Source organism: Tenebrio molitor, chromosome 1, assembly GCF_963966145.1.
Source record: "Tenebrio molitor chromosome 1, icTenMoli1.1, whole genome shotgun sequence".
In the NCBI taxonomy this organism is placed as follows: domain Eukaryota; kingdom Metazoa; phylum Arthropoda; class Insecta; order Coleoptera; family Tenebrionidae; genus Tenebrio; species Tenebrio molitor.
Genome location: NC_091046.1, coordinates 17,182,948 through 17,201,534, shown reverse-complemented (window position 1 = coordinate 17,201,534; position 18,587 = coordinate 17,182,948). Strand labels below are relative to the sequence as shown.

Genomic DNA, 18,587 nt, shown 5'->3' with positions numbered 1-18,587 from the left:
AATTTTGAATTGTCCCATTTTTGTCCCAGTTTTATTTGTCCATCGACTGTACATATATAAGAAATATAAATATACAGTGTTATTCACGATCACGAGCCTGACCAGATAAAAATGCAACCCAAAAGACAATTCACAAAGCAATCTCGATCCCTATTATATTATCCGGCATTATCATAATGCACATAGAACATAGACAGCTTTTAACGTCAGCCTAATGAATGTCAAGTTCTGATAGAAAAATACCTATCTCAACAAGGTATGATTTAATAACAATAATAAGGAATTAAAATAACAAAAGTAATGGGTAAGTAGGATCATATCGGTTCTGTCATGGTTCGAAAACCTTTTCAAATACTAAATATGAACGTAAAATGCAACGACAGATATACCTTTCAAATTAATAGAATACCTACTTGGATTCCTGATTTAATTTTTAAATACTAAAACACAATGAATGCTTTGTAAAGTGTATTTCGGGTTGCATTTTTACCTGGTCAGGCTCGTCACCTTACGTGAATAACCCTGTATATATATTTTCAGCGTAATCAATTATAGTGTAACCGGTGAGTAGAGAGAATGCCTTTCTTTTGTGAATGTGTTTACACCCACACTAACTTCCACTGACGCCCACACAACTTACATATCTTTAGGAAAAGAAAGACTCGGAGAACCCAATCAATTTATCCACTTTGGAGAGGACGACGATACCGTCATGTTATCTTGGATATTATTTACAATCTTTCCTATTTGAAAACAGTTTTAGGTTAAGCCACAAAAGTTGAGTCATTATTGTTTTAATATGTATGCAAATAAGGCGAACTTATTGTCATCACTTGACCCAAGTACTTTAATTATCAATAATTCAAGTGTGTCATCGTTTGCGGTGTCCAAATATATGAATCAATACTGTTTTGATGAAGAATTTTTAAAATTTATTTGAAGTACCGTCAGATTACATACCAGTCTCCGTGAAATTCCGACGTCAGGTATATCCTAAGACACAAGCAGTTGCACTAAAAAAATGAAATTCCATGACGAGAATTTTGAACAAAAGTAGTTCACTCCAAAGTGTACATTAAGAAATAAATACGTATACGTTCAAATATACAGCGCTGAAGTTACAGCGCGTGTCACGCTATTTCACGCACGTGTAGTTCAAAATGTCGCGAGACTATGTTTAAAACTCGGGCATTGACAGGCAGACTGCATATGCCTTCGAATATGGAGTCTTCGACCAGTCTGTGGTCCCCATAACACAATATGAACTCTCCCGCTTGCGATGGAACGGTGAAAGGTTGCCACTGGCGTTACCGGGTAAAAATTACAATGACATTTGTCGATGAGTGAAACGAGAATACCCACTTTCAGAGAGCCTAAGATTAATGTGAATCTTGTCATACATTTTTCGGTTTTATTGTAATTGTAGTCATTTCAAAGAAGATATAATTGCTTTTAATTAAATGTCGTTGTTAGATTGATGAGTAATTAAATATAACTGTAAAGTTTTATCATTTTCATATTTCATATTAAACAAAATAATAACAATTGGTTAATACCATGCATTGTTATAAAGGGCTGGAGTTCTTTTGTTGATATTATTGATTTTACTATGGTTTACCAACTATTGTTGATGTTAACAATGTTAACATCAACATTATTTGAGGTAGGTAATTAATTAAGTGTGGATTACGGCGAATGTGGTAAAATAAAAAAACAACTGGGTATTTTAGTTAATTTGGTGTGTGCGACTATTTGCCTTTTTAAAACTAAAATACCATAAAAAGAACAATAAATTATCACTCGCTTCATCAGAATATAACTTTATTAATCATATAATATTATATACTCGTATATTAATCATATAATACTCATGATTCAATTTATATTTAGCAATTCATCAAATTTTTCTAATCCATAAGAAATTGTGTTTGGCACAGTTGACAGACATTATCTTATTACCTATCTAAGAACAAAAACTTTTATCGTATTTTGTACTAGTAACAGTAAATTTACCTTTGCATTTAGGTATAACTGAATCCTGAATTTCGCTTTCAATTGAATTGCAATATCGAGCTTGTAAAGGGTGTTTTTTGGCGTCGAAGTTGGCGTTGAAGAGTCGATTGTAAATGAACCACTCGTCTTAAAAACACCGATTTTTCAAACTGTATATTAAAAACACGCAAAAAGTGATGTTAGATTTAAACAGCTGATTCCAGTGGTGCGTTCACAATCGACTCTTCAACGGAAACTTCGACGATAAATTTAAAAAACACCCTTATTTGTGAAAGAACGGGAAGAAACCTAAAAGTTTGTATCACCCTTTCCCTTTGTGTTGACAACAAGACATAACAGTTTGATTTTAAAATTCCAAGAAATAAATCATTCATTTGAACTACTAACTAGAAGAACACAATAACAACAATTTTTACTCTCGAATATACCTAAGTACTTACATATAAAGTCCATTCAAAAATCAAAAAACCATCACCTGTTGCTTTAGGTTGGTAAAATTTAAAAAACCCTAGGTAGTTATTTTTTCTTGCAATGTTTGTAACTATAAATTATTATGACATTTGATTCAAAATAAAATTCAATTGCTTGGAATTTCGTTCAAATTGTTTTATTATTGCTCAGTACTACTCAGTTATTTATTAATCTTTATTATTTTTGCTTAAACATGCCCAGTAAAACAAGACACTTAATAAATACTTTAACATTATGCCCCACGTTGTGGAGTCACTTTTAACATTGTTTTTGTTGTGTTGTAAATTGTTTATTTACATAAAGGTAAACAAAGTTAACGAAGGTTTGTGGTGAGACTCTTGAGGGAGCTCGAATGATCATATGAATAATGATTTATTGTCTATGCGTGCATTCCTTTTATAGCCTGGCTGGGGATGGTGCGGCACGCTCCGACGGCGCGCAGCTGATGTGATGGTAGGGGCCCAGCGCTTAGATTCTCGCTGGCGACGGTAGCGCTTCGAAAGGGTTAGCACGGGGCGCTTTGGTACTACATCCGTGATTTATGCTACAATACCAAATTATAGTTAAGGTTATGTTCACTGCACTTCCCGTACCTTTCTCCCGCGAATTCATTTTCAAAACAAATTGAATGAGAAAGCAGCAGAAATCTTTTTCGAATTTGAAATAAACTCTCGCTCGTCAGGGCGCAGGCTCAGTTACATTAAAAAAATGTTGACACTCAGTGTGACTAATCGTATTATCGTATTATACCAACATTACAACGTTTTGACAATTGTTTATTAAAAAATTTCAATTATAGTACCTACTAAAATAAGTACGGGGTGATCAAGAAGGACTGTTTAAGTTGGTAACACTGAATTGTATTTTAAATCGTATAGCAGGAGTAACCCCGGTTGTTGGTGGCTTGTCGTTGTTAATGATATACCTATATCAGATATTTGTCAAATAAACCAACAAAACATATCCAGTTGTAGTGTTATAAATAACCGAATTAAAAAAATTTCTTAATTGTACTGCCAACTTAAACAGTCCTTCTTGATCACCCGGTATATTAAATAGAGTTGGCTCCATCCTGGTTCCTAAGGACGTTTTTCGATGATAATTGGCTGCACTTTTATTGTCAAAATTATCATTATCTGGGTTTAAATAAAATTGCTCATTAACAAAATGTTTCTAGAGTGAAAATAATATATAAATATTTTTAAAAATTTAAAAATTCTGGATTTAGATAACACATTGGTAGTTGAAATTCAAAAAGGTATATTATTATACTCATGTCACATCGTGAGGAAGTTCCTTAACATTGACACAGAACATAATACACAACAAAGTCAAAATGCGGAGGCGAGACGCCGGTAATTATGTTGATAAGCACTGCACTATTACTTGATAGTAATATCCGTAATAGTGTATGTACTCCGCCGGGTGGTGTTAACTATTTAAATTTGCTTGAACTACCTTCACAAATTTTGTGAAAACCAGGTTGCCAACTCAAATCTAACTCTCAAACACTCCCCTAGGAACCACAATCGAGCCTACTTTCTCTTATACAGTGTGGAAATTACTTATGGAATAAATTCAGTAATTTCAAAACTAATGACATTTGCCAAAAACGCTGAAACAGGTCAATTTTTGTTTTTAATAATGCTTATTTTAAGTTACATCACTTGTTCATGACGTCATCCATTTTTGAGCTATGACGTCATCACCAATTTTTTTAAATGACAACTCCCACTTTTTTCTTCTCTTTCTGATAGACCTTCCTACTACATAAAAGATGAATAAAAAAAAATTGGTACCTTACATAACAATTTTTTTGAGAAAATAAATTTTATTTCAAAAATTTAATTTAATTTTTAATGTTCTTATTTTTTTTTTCTATGTGGTTATTTAAAATCGAGGGTTTACTTTAATAGACCAAACAATTTAGAAGAGATATGACAAAGAATTCGCGCTGAAATGGAACAAATCAGCCCTGACATTATCGAGCGCGGTGTACAATGGCAAAAGTTGGTGGGGGATAATTTCAACATTTGCGTTACATTTTATTGTTAACCTTAGATGTTTGTTTGTTTCTATTTAAGATCCATTAAAATTTTTACATTAAAAATTAAATTAAATTTTGTAAGTAAAATTTGTCATTTTCTCAAAAAAATTGTTATCTAAGGTACCAATTTTTTTCATTAATCGTTTAGGTATACTTTGTCCAGCGAGAGATTGGGAGATTTTAAATTATATTAAATCAACCCAACACTACAAAATGCACTAGAATACATTAATTAGAGCATAATTTCAGGGAAAAAATGTTACTGCTTGAAGAATATATTTCAAATTTTACGTGCGCTAGGTACTACTTTCTCTACGTAGAATTTAGTGGTTTTTATGTCAACCAATCTCTCGCTGGACAAACTTTAGTAGTAAGGTGTATCAGAAAAAGAAGAAAAAAGTCAGTGTTGTCATTTAAAAAAAATGGTGATGACCTCATAGCTCAAAAATGGATGACGTCATGAACAAGTGAAGCAACTTAAAATAAGCACCATGAGAAATAAAAATCGACCTGTTTCAGCGTTTTTGACAAATGTAATTACTGACTTTATTCCATAAGTGGTTTCCACACTGTATACCACTCTACTACAGCCAAAATTTTAGTATTGTAAATCAAAGTCTACAGCGTTAAGCTTGTTTGACACGATGCTAAATTTCGTAGTAAATTTGTTAGAAAATGAGAGAGACCCTCGATCAGGACCAATGAACGATCAGGATCATAGTCTGTCTTTGTCAGATCCTGATCGTTCATTGGTCCTCTCTCATTTTCTAACAAATTTTCTACAAAATTTAGCATCGTGTCATACAGCCTTTAAACGTTATTGTCAGTGTCAAAGTCAGTGCGAAAAAATGGGTTTAACTGAAATTCAGACGGGATTTCGATACTGGCAAATACTGCTGAGGTTGGTGTTGATAAATGTATCGTTTTGTTGGCCAAACAAAAAATCAAGCCTATGCATATGTACATAATATTTATTAAAAAAGCGATGTTTACATCATTTTTCTGTCACTTCAAAAAAAAAAAATGTAAACCAAGCATTAACGTCAAGTCAACATTGATGACAATTTGAAATTATTGACTATGAGACAAACTGCCTTGTGGAAACCTGTTCAATTTTTCCTCGGAATTTCTCATTCAGCGGTATATTTTTTGACCGGCATAGTACTCTCGTGTCAAAAATAAATTACTCCCTAGAATTTGAACTTTTAGGGAAATAACGTTTTTCATGTTGTGTGTAACTAGAATTTTCAAAAGTTATTTTGAATGCCTAAGGTTGGTTACTTTGAATTGAGAGATTAAATCCAAATAAATATGCCGCCAGTAACCAAAATTGATTGTGAAACGAAAAATCATCTATCACTTAGCGAGAAATTTATCATTTGCAACTGTTACAATTAATTTACTACCTTACATTTTTGGGATATCTTTTGTTTGTCACCAGAAACCACATAGTAACAACCTAGTAACGAATATTCCTAAATCCTAGGGAGTAATTTATTTTTGACACGAGAGTATGTACTATTGCGGGCAAAAAAAGTGGGACATCAACGTCATTGTCTTGACTTTTAATGTGAAATAACCCTTACCTGATTCTAACCCTACTTTGAATCGATTGACGTTGTCATTATGTATTGTACGTTGTAGGGAGCGATTGTAAGTAAGCACGTAGTGAATATTTATTTAATGCAAAGTTCCAATCAAAATCTACCTTTATCAAAAGAAGAGGGCATTTGGAAAAGGAAAATAGGAGGTTAAAATAAATTTTTAAACTGTCAGCTGGAATAGTGTCAAAAAAAATGACAATAAAGCTTGAACTACATCGAATTTTTCAAAACTGACAGAAATTTGATGTCCCACTTTTTTTGCCCGCAATAGTACTATTGCGGGCAAAAAAAAGTGGGACATCAACGTCATTATCTTGACTTTTAATGTGAAATAACCCTTATCTGATTCCCTATTTTGAATTTGATTGACGTCATTAAGTATTGTAGGTTGTAGGGAATGAGTGTAAGTAAGCACGTAGTGAATATTTATTTAATGCAAAGTCCCAATCAAAATCTACCTTTATCAAAAGAAGAGGGCATTTGGAAAATGAAAATAGGAGTATAAAATAAATGTTTAAACTGTCACCTAGAATAGTGTCAAAAAAATTATAATAAAGCTTGAACTACATCGAATTTTTCAAAACTGACAGAAATTTGATGTCCCACTTTTTATGCTCCCAATAGTACCATCGGCTTCATAGAAATATAGTACAGCCAAATTTACACAGATTGCATGAGACTATATAGTTGATTTCATATAAATGCTCATCAAGTGAAGCTGTGCATGTGTAAAAGCACCTTTAATTTAGTTACATTGCAAAAGTCACATTTATGAAGGTCATGTCCAATAAATCTTTACTTGGTAAAAATACAAAGGCAGAAACAAATAAGAATTACTTTAATTTAATCAGTAAAAAGACGTAAAATTGCTTTTGAAATCAGCAATGTTAAAACGGACAAAACTGAAAAATTAGTCAAATCGGGTTCGCGCAGATCATGCAACTTTGAAAGTCAAAGTCACTAGCTTTGGCTTTAATACCAACAGAAAATCAGATTTTCATGGCTTGCTTAGATGCACATTTATATGATATTGAGTATAACTATTATAACTATGACAATGACAAAATCAAATCAAACTGTCAGTGTCATTACTCAATTATCGTTCACGTCAAGTTGGGAGTATAATTTCTGTTCTCATTCACTACTGACACTATCACTATCTTCTATGGGTGTAGCAACTTAAATTTCCAAAAATTCAAGTAACTACAATTTTCCACTGTACTAGATTTTTATGAAGCCGATGGTACGGTGGCCGGCAAAAAAAAGTTAGCCATTATTTAAATGTGGACCTGTCACCATTCACGATGTTTTGGCATAAGGGGAGGCCATGGAAAAAGTGCATTTAAGTTGGTAGTAAAGCTGTCTGTTGAATTAGGTTATGTTTTTCTAAGTCTGAGGTTATAAACTGCGTCATTATCTAGTGCATTGTTGTCAGTTTTACTAGTTTGCAATAGAACAATACTCAAACATTTCTAATCTGATTCTAATCTAATGTTAAATATCCTCCAATCAGATCGCTTCACATTATGTTAACTTTAACAACGACTTGACATCGCTTTATACAACCGGGCCTTAGATCACCCACCTATACACTGTCTTAACCAACCAGTTTGTAACTTCTCAATGAATTTTTGATTTTAACCAAAACATTCCTAGAACTATAGATTGTATAAAATCTTGTAGGTACTATGGCGGCCAAAAAACTTTGGCCGTCATTTTCTTGATATTCAAGTAAAGTGTAAATAAACATTTAGGAATCGTAACCCTACTTTCGATTGTTGTCATTTTGACAATCAATTTAAACTGTTTGAAGCTCAGATATTCCAAAAATCCGATATGAATGAACAAAATTAGAGCAATCGTACATAGATAACTGAGGTAAACTTTCTGTGTAGTAGAAATGACAAAATAATTTTGAGTTTTGAAATTTATCACCCAAAAAATAACGTTCATAATCAAGACGGTAATCATGATGACAATAAAGTACGGATTACAATTATTTTTTTTTGAATTAACAGACAATAGCACCTATTCTGTAAGCGATACGTTAATTTTTAGCGGGTGTTAAATTTTGACGGCACGTTAAAGTGTAATTCGCATTCTGTAAGGTAGTTGGCCTTTAAAATTTTGACGTTTAAGGGTTAAAAACTATCGTTAAGTGATATATTTTAAAGGGTACTAGTGGAATACGTGTTACAATTTTAAATTATGGCTTTGGACGGTTTAATTCACCTTATAATAGTTGAAAATGATAGAAATAGAAGACAACAGTAAGTAACAACGTTTTCTCATTGGTAAAGTCGTGAAATTATTATGTTTATTATAGAATTGCTACTCGGCGTCTTCAGCGTCATTTAAGAGATACTAGCAATCCCTTTAATTTGCCGAACAGACTATTTTTAAAACTCTTTAGGCTGAATAAACAATGTGCTCATAATTTAATAAATATGTTGACACCATACATGATTCCATCACAGAGAGTAACAAAAGTGCCCATTCATCTTCGTATCTTTGCTGTTTTACACTTTCTGGGTCACGGAAGTTACCAGCTAGGTGTTGGACATGGCTATTCAGCAACTGGAAGTCAACCCGTAATAAGTAGGAACATAGCCGAAGTTACAGATATTATGACCACACATTTTTTAAACGAATGGATAAAATTTCCCACTTCGGATGAAAGAATAAATGCTATAAAAGAAGGTTTTGCAGTCAAGCACCATGCATTTTCTAATGTTGTGGGAATAGTTGACGGAACCCACATTAGGATTATGGCACCACCCGCCAATCACCCAATTTATCCTGGAGCAGTATATTATTGCAGAAAAAAAATTTATGCCATCAACACTCAAATAATTTGTAACGCCAATAAATTAATTTTAAGTATAAATGCACGATTTCCGGGCTCAGTTCATGACTCCGCTATTTGGATGACATCTGGCATCAGAAGATATCTTCAGCAAATTTATGTTTTAAATAATCAAGAAAATTACTTGCTTGGTGATAGCGGATATCCTCTGGAGCCATGGTTATTAGTTCCTTTTATGAATCCCCAAGAAGACACACCGGAGTCAAGATTTAATACTGCACTTTCACAGCTTAGAATGACTATAGAGCATACCAATGGTTTGTTGAAAAGTCGTTTTAGATGCCTTCATGGCCATAGAGCATTGAACTATAACCCCATTAGAGCCGCCAAAATCATATATACAAGCTCAATCTTGCATAATATGTGCATAACTTACAACGCACCTATTCCTGAAGATGATGACCATTTACAACCAATGGTATATATTGACCAAATACCTGCCGCAAACAATCATCAGTGGTTTAATGGTGGAGCTCAAATCAGAAACCAAATAGTAGAAACATATTTTAATTAAATGTAGAACAATAATATTATAATGAAAAATTTAATTGTAAGGCAGCACTTTTTCTTGTGCGTGTTTTCATTCTCGTTGCCCTTGCTAATTGAAGGGTAGCTTGTGCCAGGGCTATATTCGAATCTGCCAACATGTGCAGACATTGCTCGTGCTGTAATGCCATTTCTCTAATGGGAAACTGACATGGTGTTTTGGGTTTTCTTGTGCTCGGTGGATTTGATGTAGTCTAAAAATTACCTTACCTGTATAATTTTAATTTTTTTTTATTAAGAAATTACTTACGTTAATAATTATAGTTCCAGATTCACTTTTCTAAAAGAAAATATTTTAGTAAAAATGATTCAAAACGTGTCAGCACACTCACATTGTTATTTTCACTAGTAACTTCGTTAACTAAAGTAATATCTTGTTCTTCATTAGCAAGTAATTCATCAATAGCCTGGAAATTCAATCCCTTATAGTTTATACAATAAAAATTCATTTTCAAGTAAGTAGATACTTACAATTATTTCTTGATAAATGTTAGGATCAGCCTCATCAACCACATTATTTCTTTCAGGTTCAGTGGGTTCGGTCAGTATAATTCCCGCTTCAGGAATGGTAGATACACCAGTAATAACCACTTTTGATATTAGCGCCATAAGCCGTTCCTCAAGCTGTGACAATTCCCTTAATTTTTTAGGTCCCCCACCAGTACCCGTAGCTTCTTGGTGTAATAAACGGGCTTTACGCCTTGTATTAACTTTTAATTCGTTTAGTGCCTAGATTACAATTAAAACTGTTACAATTCTTTATTCCACGTAACTTACCTCTTTCCATTGAATCACTGTTTTCTTTGCCCCTTGAAGTCCATTTAGATCTGTGGACAACTTGGCCCAAGCATAGTTATATTTTTTCAATTCTACTGGGTTCAATTTTTCTTGATGCAGAAGAAATCGGTCCACTTCCAGGCGATTAATTAATAGCTCTTTTTGTTGTTTAGACATTCGTCCACTTCGTGATACACCCTGCACTTTCGGCGGCATTTTTGCTTCAAATTTTTTAACGTCACTTTTTAAATGACATTTCTACCAGCGATTATTTTTTATTCAAAACGCACTTAGATGCCAGATCTATTCAATAAAGACATATTCGCAAGTCATAGTAAGCTAGATAAGGATAACAAACAACTAGTAGGTTGAAGTGGTGACTGAGACGATTTTATCACGACATTTTCCGAACATTTTAACATAAGCGCTAAAATAAATAACATTTTAGCGGTGCGTTAATTTTTGTCGTTACAGAATAGCTCGCGGTGTTAAAATTATAAAATTTAACGGGCGCTAAAAATTAACATATCGCTTACAGAATAGGTGCTAATGACGGCCAAAATTTTTTGTCCGCCATAGTACCTACTTATGAAAGCTTACTTTATTCGAATCTTTCTGCAAAATATTTACACACCCATCGTCCATGACAAAAAAAAGAACAAAACTATTCAACTTCCATAAATTCATTAGACAATTCTGAATCATCATTACCTGCATCAAAATCCCAATCAGATTCCGAGTCAGATTCTCCTAATGAAATTATTAAAGGAGGAACGTTTTCAAATGAAAGATTTCCGATTAATTTTGGCCAATCTTCCGAAATAAGTTCTTCACAATATCTACAAAAATGTTGCCACATTTCAGGAGGATATTTCAAAATAGACTCAAGCCATAAATTCACAACTCTGTTTTTAGACGAGATAGGTCTTACAAAACCCCTGTCCCATTTCAATTGGATCGTTGTTTCTTTCTTCACTATCCTTGCTAGATATTTATCTTGTACTCACCTACGATTCAATTTATATACAAAAAGAACTGGACTTCATTGTAACTTACTGAAAATATGTTCTGCACTCTAATACAAACACGATGAATACGTTTTAAAGTCGCTTAATTTTGATTAGGTACGGGAAATTCGGGAACATGTTACGTTCATTTTGATAGGTCGGCATGTCAGGCACTTTAGTGACAGCAGAGATGACATAACATCTATCCAACGTTAAAAAATGAAATCATAGCCTCCCCTAATGCCAAAACATCGTGAATAGTATACAGGGTGTTTCTGAAATACGTGTGTTAATTTTAACCAGTGGAAGAACGCACCAAATCATTGAACTTTTCTCTATAACATTTTTACGAAAAAGCAATACAAATTGATTTAAAATTTGGAATAAATTAACCATCAAAGTGTATACCCGCCTATGGGTAAGGGCGAAAATTTTCTGTTGTGATAGAAACAGAGCTTTGTTAAAAAGTTCCATTGTTATAGAAAAAAATAAATAATCATTTGGTAAAAATTGTGGGGCAAAAAATCTTTGAATACTTTTACGAATTTTGCAAAATGTTATAGAGAAAAGTTTCATAAATTGGCGAGTTCTTTCACTGGTTAAAATTAACACACATATTTCAAAAACACCTGTATAGGTTTTAAGGTACTATATCACAAAATTATTATTATTATTATATTATATTAATAAGATATAGTACCTTAATAGGTTATTATAATTAATATAATTAATGGGAAATCTTTCATTTGAAAACGTTCTTCCTTTAATAATTTCATTAGGAGAATCTGACTCGGAATTTGATTGGGATTTTGATGGAGGTAATGATGATTCAAAATTTTCTTATGAAATTATGGAAGTTGAATAGTTTTGTTCTTTTTTGTCATGGACGATGGGTGTGTAAATATTTTACAGAAAGATTCGAATAAAGTAAGGCTTAATAAGTAGGTACAAGATTTTATACAATCTAGTTCTAGGAATGTTTTGGTTAAAATGAAAAATTCATTGAAAAGTTACTAACTGGTTGGTTAAGACACTGTATAGGTGGGTTATCTAAGTGGTACATAAATTAACAGGAGCCAGTTCGTCTTTCGGTCCCGGTCCCTACTATTCTGTAGTCTGTTCAAGTCAGTTTCCTGTTTTGTTAAATTGGATTAAAAATGTGTGAGTATTGTTCTAATGCAAACTAGTAAAACTGACAACAATGCACTAGACAATGACGCAGTTTATAACCTCAAACTTAGAAAAACATAACCTAATTCAACAGACAGCTTTACTGCCAACTTAAATGCACTTTTTCCATGGTCTCCCCTTATGCCAAAACATCATGAATGGTATATAAATAGGTCCCGCATAGATATACAGAGTCTTTCACAACTCGCGCCCTAGAGAAAAAAAAGGAAACAAGAGATCGCATTTGGATGTGTAATTTTTAAGAAAACAAAATCTAGCTTAAAAGATATTCGAGAAGAGACAACTTAAAGTTAACCAATCAGAGATCTACACCTCCAGGATGTGTTTGCCGTAATTTTACGTTGCTAGGATTTCATTTAAGAAATAACATCTTTAAAATATTTGGGCGATTCGAGTTGTTTTTGAAAGATGTCACTGTCAAATTAAATTTGTAATAAAAAAAAGCCAAAACCTTTGTTTATTTGGTTACAATAATGTTTTCAGCCGCTGATTATTTAGAAATGATAATAATTTTTGGGGAATGTGAGCGTAACGCCACGGAGTCTTCCAAGAACGTTTTCTGGGCAGAAATGACAATTATTTTTTCGTTTGCAACACATTTTTTTTTATTTTTTGCCACAATACGTTGTAATAATAATTGAAATGACCTAGAATGCCATTTAGTTGCGACTATAGTGCATTCATTTTAAATGTTGGGTTTTGTAATAAAACTTGCCTGCTTTGACACTTGTCCGAAACTCAGTGAATCTAAAACTGTGTTCAATATATTCGGGTCCAAAATTAAAGAATGGTGGGATCGAGATCAACTTTTAGAAGATCAAGTGAAACCATTAACATTTGTTGCCAATACTGGTGAATCATCTAGTGAATTTGATTCAAATGACGATTAATTTTTTATTGTTTACGTATTTTATTATTTATTTTTTACTTACTTTAAAAGATACATGTAATGGATAGGTACTTTACTAATTACTCTTATTTCTTTATTAAGTAATCTTATTTGTCAAATACATTATTTAAAATCAACAATCTCTTTACATTTTTTTGGTCACTGATCACAAAATGAGTTTTAATTTTTTTTACTTGTGGATATTTTAACGTCTCTTTCTTTTGCTCGTCGATAAGATGGTGAAAGTACGACGTGGTACCAGTTTTATATGAACAGAGGGATTCCTACTTTACGGTACCGATACAATGAAAATTTGCCGCTTTCGTAATTTATGGTGTTTTGAGTTTACAACTTTACCCAACGTTTAAAATGAATGCCCTATATCAAGCATCAATCACTACCCCACGAGTCCGAGGCCCGCGGCCCGACCAAGGCAAAACTTGAGAGCGCGGCCGACCTCGTCATACCAGCCAAAAATCATCGGTGGGTTTTGCGTATCAGAGCCTATGTAACCGATTTATTGTCAGATCCGACACTGGTGGCTCAGCTCAGGTCCGTGGAGTCGCTACACTCCAAGCATCTCCTAGAATCGCCCATAGGCTTTGCAGTAGACATCTGAACTTGCAGTGTACTGACAGCTCTAACATTTCAGATTGTTAACCTAAATTTGTCGAGAATGAAAAGTCAAATCTAATAGTGTCAAAATTCCAGTAACCCAAACATTTTTTGTAGCTGATGGTATTATTTTTGAAACCTAGCAACTGGCTTTATTTGATTGAAATAACATCACACCTCGAGATGCCGTTCTGGGATTGGTAGAATTACAAGTCTTATAACTCAGTTATGAAAGCAGTAGTAAATTCTTTGTTTATATTTTTTGACAACTTATTGTCGTCGGCAGGTGCCCTTTTTCTCTAGGGCGCGAGTTGTGAAAGACCCTGTATTAATTGTAACTGACTAGGCAACCAACATTAATTTGTGAAAAGATAGTACCCCACATTAATAAATAGCTATTTATGCACCAAGGGCGTTACAACGATGATTACGCCCGGAGAACGATGAATCCAGCTGGAGGGCTTTAGCCCGAGAGATGGATATCGTTCAATGGGCGTAATCATTCGGTGACGCCGTGGTGCATACAAGATTTTATTTTTCACTATACGTGTTCTTTAAAAAAAAAATTGGCGTCTTTGCAATTATGAATTGATGAGGGCGTTATGAATTCATTACGCCCGCTTATTCTTATTGCGCCCTGTTATTATTCCCCGGTTGTTATGGACATGTTTACGTATTTCGTATCCTAGGAGTTATCATGCAATTATACTAAAGTGAAAAATAAATTATTATTAAATCCTTTATTAATGAGATAACATAAAACTTTCTTGAAATTTATTCTCCTTAAATATTCTTGTTAAAATTATATCGGTTGTCCGAAAATTTCCGAAAACTAGGTCAACTTAATTGTTCTAATCGATTAAATTATTCAATTTTTTAAACTTCAAAATCAAATATACCTACTAATTATTATCAAAAAAATTCGAATACTAAGAAAAAGTTAATATTTTTTAATAAAATTTAACACAACTGTTCTAATAAGCAAATATAAAATAAAGAAACAAATTGAGTTTAATTAGAGAAACCTAACATGAAATTCAGCTGTTTTTCCAGTAATAATGCGTGGAACCTTCTTGCAAATTTACGCACTCTGCTACACGTCTTGGCATGTTCCGAATCAGATTATCAATTTCCTCCTGAGCCAAAGCATCCTATCTAACCTAATTTTCGTGCCGTAATTGCGTAATTACTGTATAGTCTCTGTAGGATGAGCTACATTTTTATTTTTTTTTCTGTCACATCGCACACGTGTTCAATGGGTGACAAATCCCGTGAACGTGCCTGTCAAGGCAAGAAGTTAACATTAGCGTGTTCCAGTTACTCTAAAGAAATACTTGCAATGTGTGGTCGAGCATTGTCTTGCTGATAAAGAGCGTTGAGATTTCTTGAACATACAGAGCAAGAACAGGTTGTAGCACCTATTGAACATAATCGCCGGGCAGGCATTGAGGTCTGGATAAAAATCAGAGGAGACCTGCTCCCGTAACAAATAGCCCTCCAGATCATTACGCCTACGGTACGAGCCAATCGGAGCCATATGTCGTTTAAGAAAATAAGCTGTATTGCGTCGTTCTTCATCTAACCTTCTGACCCTCTGTCGTCCGTCATGCACCTCCAAACAGAGAGTCCGAGAAGACGATTACTTCCATTCCGCATCTCAGTTGATTCGCTCACGGCACCAGTCTAGCCTTTAACGAAAAAGTTCACATGTTAAAGGTAGAACCAAATGAGGACGATAACTGTGGAGCCCCAATATCTTATTTGACGATAAATTGTTGGCAATGTTGCCATACAAATTAGTCCACCCGTTATATTGTATTAAGCTGTAGCTATAAAGCTTGTGGACATGTGGTGGGTGATCTCTAAATGCTAAAAATCTTAAGTGGCGATCATGTTTGTCTGGGGTTCTTCTAGGACGGCCAGAACCTTGAGCACCACTATCTCTGTGTTCTACCAACCACACTTATCAACACTGTGCAACAATAAACACAGAACGGTTTACTATTCTTGAAATTTGTCTGTATGAGGAATTGGCCTCTTTAAACCCGACAATTCGGCCTCTCTCAAAGAGTGTTAAGTGACGAAAAGCTTGATGTGTTCTTCCTAGAAGCATTGTTTCACACTTCTACTGCTAGATTAGAACGATTTCGACCAATGACAACAAACAAAAACAAGGCAAATTTAAAAATGGTAATCACTTAAAGTAAAAGATGTTAACTTAATCGAATTTGATTCTGACTTTATAGGATATGTATCTAGACTGATAGCAAAACGTCTACCAAATTTTTATCAAAAATTATTATCATTTTCATGGTGTTCGGATTTTTTTGATAGTTAGTATATCTCGAAAACTTTCCTTGTTACCTTTTTCTAGACAGATGTATTAAAAAGAATACCCTCTTATGAAATCAGTTACAAAAAATACGGGGTGTTATTTAAAGTTTTTATATGGAGCGGCAACCATAAATTTTACATTCAGTTTTTACGCCTACTTGGACTACAATAATTTATAATAACCCTGTGGTAACAATAATTAATGATGATTCTGTTACTTTAATAAATATCGATTTTAAGTAACATACGAGTATATGAGATTAACTGAAACTTTATTATGGAAAGAATAAGGTTATTTGAGAATTTTGAAAGATATTGTAGGTACCAATTCATCAATCGGAACTGTTTAAATATTCAGTAGATACAATTTGTAGTAAATGAATCGATAGTTGTTGGTCATTGTGGATAATCTATGTGAATAAAATATTTAAAGTAAAAGAATTAAGTCGCTAGATTGACATCTACTTATTTAAAATGAATGGACGTAATGAATAAAAAAGGAAAGTAAGTATACAACTTCTATTTTTGTTGCTATAGGTCCAAATTGGCTCATTAAATTGATTAAACAACTATGGATTATTTTACTTTCATAAATAATTTATGAACAGATAAACATATGATCGTATTTATTTATATTTATTATAAAAATATATGTTAAACTGTTAAAATAAAAAAGTTTTTATTAATTATCAGTATCCACCGAATTTGATAGCAATTATTTTTAGAGTTTTTGTCTAAATCATTTTTTAATTTCATTTACACTAACTAAAATAGCAATCTCTTACATGTGTGGAATAAATAATATTGATTTTATGCAAATATATTTTTAGAAATCGAGATATACATCTATGACTCATAAAAATAAGGGCATTTATGTTTATTTCCTTAGAAATAAACAGATAAGCTTTCTGGGTAAGCTTTAATGGTAATTTTGAAAATAATTAACATTGCAAAAAATAATATCCATACTTATTAAAGAATATTTGCTCGACTACAAAAGTTTGTAAGCAAGCTGGTATGCTTGGTTTTTTATTGTCAAAAAAATACCATGCAATCGAAAATTTAAAAAAAACTAGAACGCAGTGATTAATACTCTTCAGTTGGCAGCACGTAAAAATGTAATTCAAATGTCATTGCAATAGTAATTGTCATTATTAATTTATATACGGCGTGAAAAAGAATGACTGAATCTGTTGGTAAAATTTGAATGATTTTGGTACCACTGCAATCTAACCGCATTTCCGGTTGTCAGCTTTGACAGTGTTAAAAGACAAATTTGAAATTTACCATCTAAAGTTCATTTTTGTAATAGTTTATTTATTAAAATGGTTTAATACAGTTTATCAAGTCACTGTATTCACTTTGAAAATGTCTCTTAACTGGATAGTAAAATTTTACACCCGTGCTTTATATGAGTAACGTGCGTTTCCAAAGCAATACGTGTAAAGCTCATACGATTTTTTTCAAATATTGGAATTTTTAATATTTAGTTTCTACCGTGTGAGCAACAAGTACTGATTGAGTTGGCAATAAATTCTGGTGATTTTTGGTGACTTTTATGTCATGTTCCAACGAGAAAACCATTTTATTAATAAAAGATTACAAAAACCAAGACGTTTAAATTTGAAATGTATACCAGCTGTCAATATTGTCAATAAAACAAACCGAAATAGGTACAATTCACAGTCTTGAAAATTTTATGTAAAATTTTTTTTTGCCAACTGTAACAGTTATTGTTGCTCACCCTGTAGTTTGTATGATGACTAATTTACAAGTGAGGAACAAATAAAATATTCAACAACACACGCAGGGTAACGGGTTTTACTGGCTCCAGAAGTGACAGGCTCGTCTACGACTCGCCAGTCATATTCTTCTGTTCGCCAGTAAAAACCCTTTTACCGTGCTAGTGATGTTAAATACTATACATTTGGTACAGTTTTACCATAAACATTTCATGATTAACTTTCTTACCTTAGCGAGAAAGTTGAATTATCTCACCTCAAATGAGGTATCCACAGCCTACATTTCTAACCGGTAGGGAGAAAAATATTTTTGATGAAAAACCATACAGTGGGTAAGTCTGATTCTTCATACACCATGATTAAAAAATAAGCAGGTCGTTTCAAACATGATTGTTAGATGAAAAAACTGCACTGCTTTTTCTTAACGTTGAATTTGGACTTGGGGGTTGCTTTCCTTACAATTAACAAGGCAATAGAGAAAAAAA

At 33.1% G+C, this 18,587-nt stretch overlaps 4 protein-coding genes across 6 annotated transcripts in view; 2 read left to right on the top strand and 2 right to left on the bottom strand.

Moving 5' to 3' along the window:
• Nucleotides 1–1,131, bottom strand: part of Myo61F (Myosin 61F) — a 29,193-nt gene extending 28,062 nt beyond the window's left edge. The window contains exon 1 of the mRNA XM_069036327.1: nt 961–1,131. The gene's annotated coding sequence lies outside the window, so the exon portion shown is untranslated. The remainder of the gene's footprint in view (nt 1–960) is intronic.
• Nucleotides 1–18,587, top strand: part of Klp54D (Kinesin-like protein at 54D) — a 115,593-nt gene that overhangs the window by 28,860 nt on the left and 68,146 nt on the right. The gene's annotated exons all lie outside the window — the stretch shown is intronic.
• Nucleotides 8,010–9,555, top strand: LOC138122204 (putative nuclease HARBI1). Its single transcript, XM_069036392.1, has 2 exons — nt 8,010–8,405; nt 8,462–9,555. The coding sequence occupies exons 1-2, from the start codon at nt 8,344–8,346 to the stop codon at nt 9,513–9,515; spliced, it is 1,116 nt and encodes a 371-aa protein (XP_068892493.1). The 5' UTR covers nt 8,010–8,343; the 3' UTR covers nt 9,516–9,555.
• Nucleotides 9,493–10,540, bottom strand: LOC138122210 (uncharacterized). The gene is made up of 5 exons (XM_069036398.1): nt 10,325–10,540; nt 10,019–10,276; nt 9,880–9,954; nt 9,798–9,827; nt 9,493–9,741 (listed from the first exon to the last, which is right to left on the bottom strand). Exons 1-5 carry the CDS (start codon nt 10,538–10,540, stop codon nt 9,532–9,534), a joined length of 789 nt encoding a protein of 262 aa, XP_068892499.1. The 3' UTR covers nt 9,493–9,531.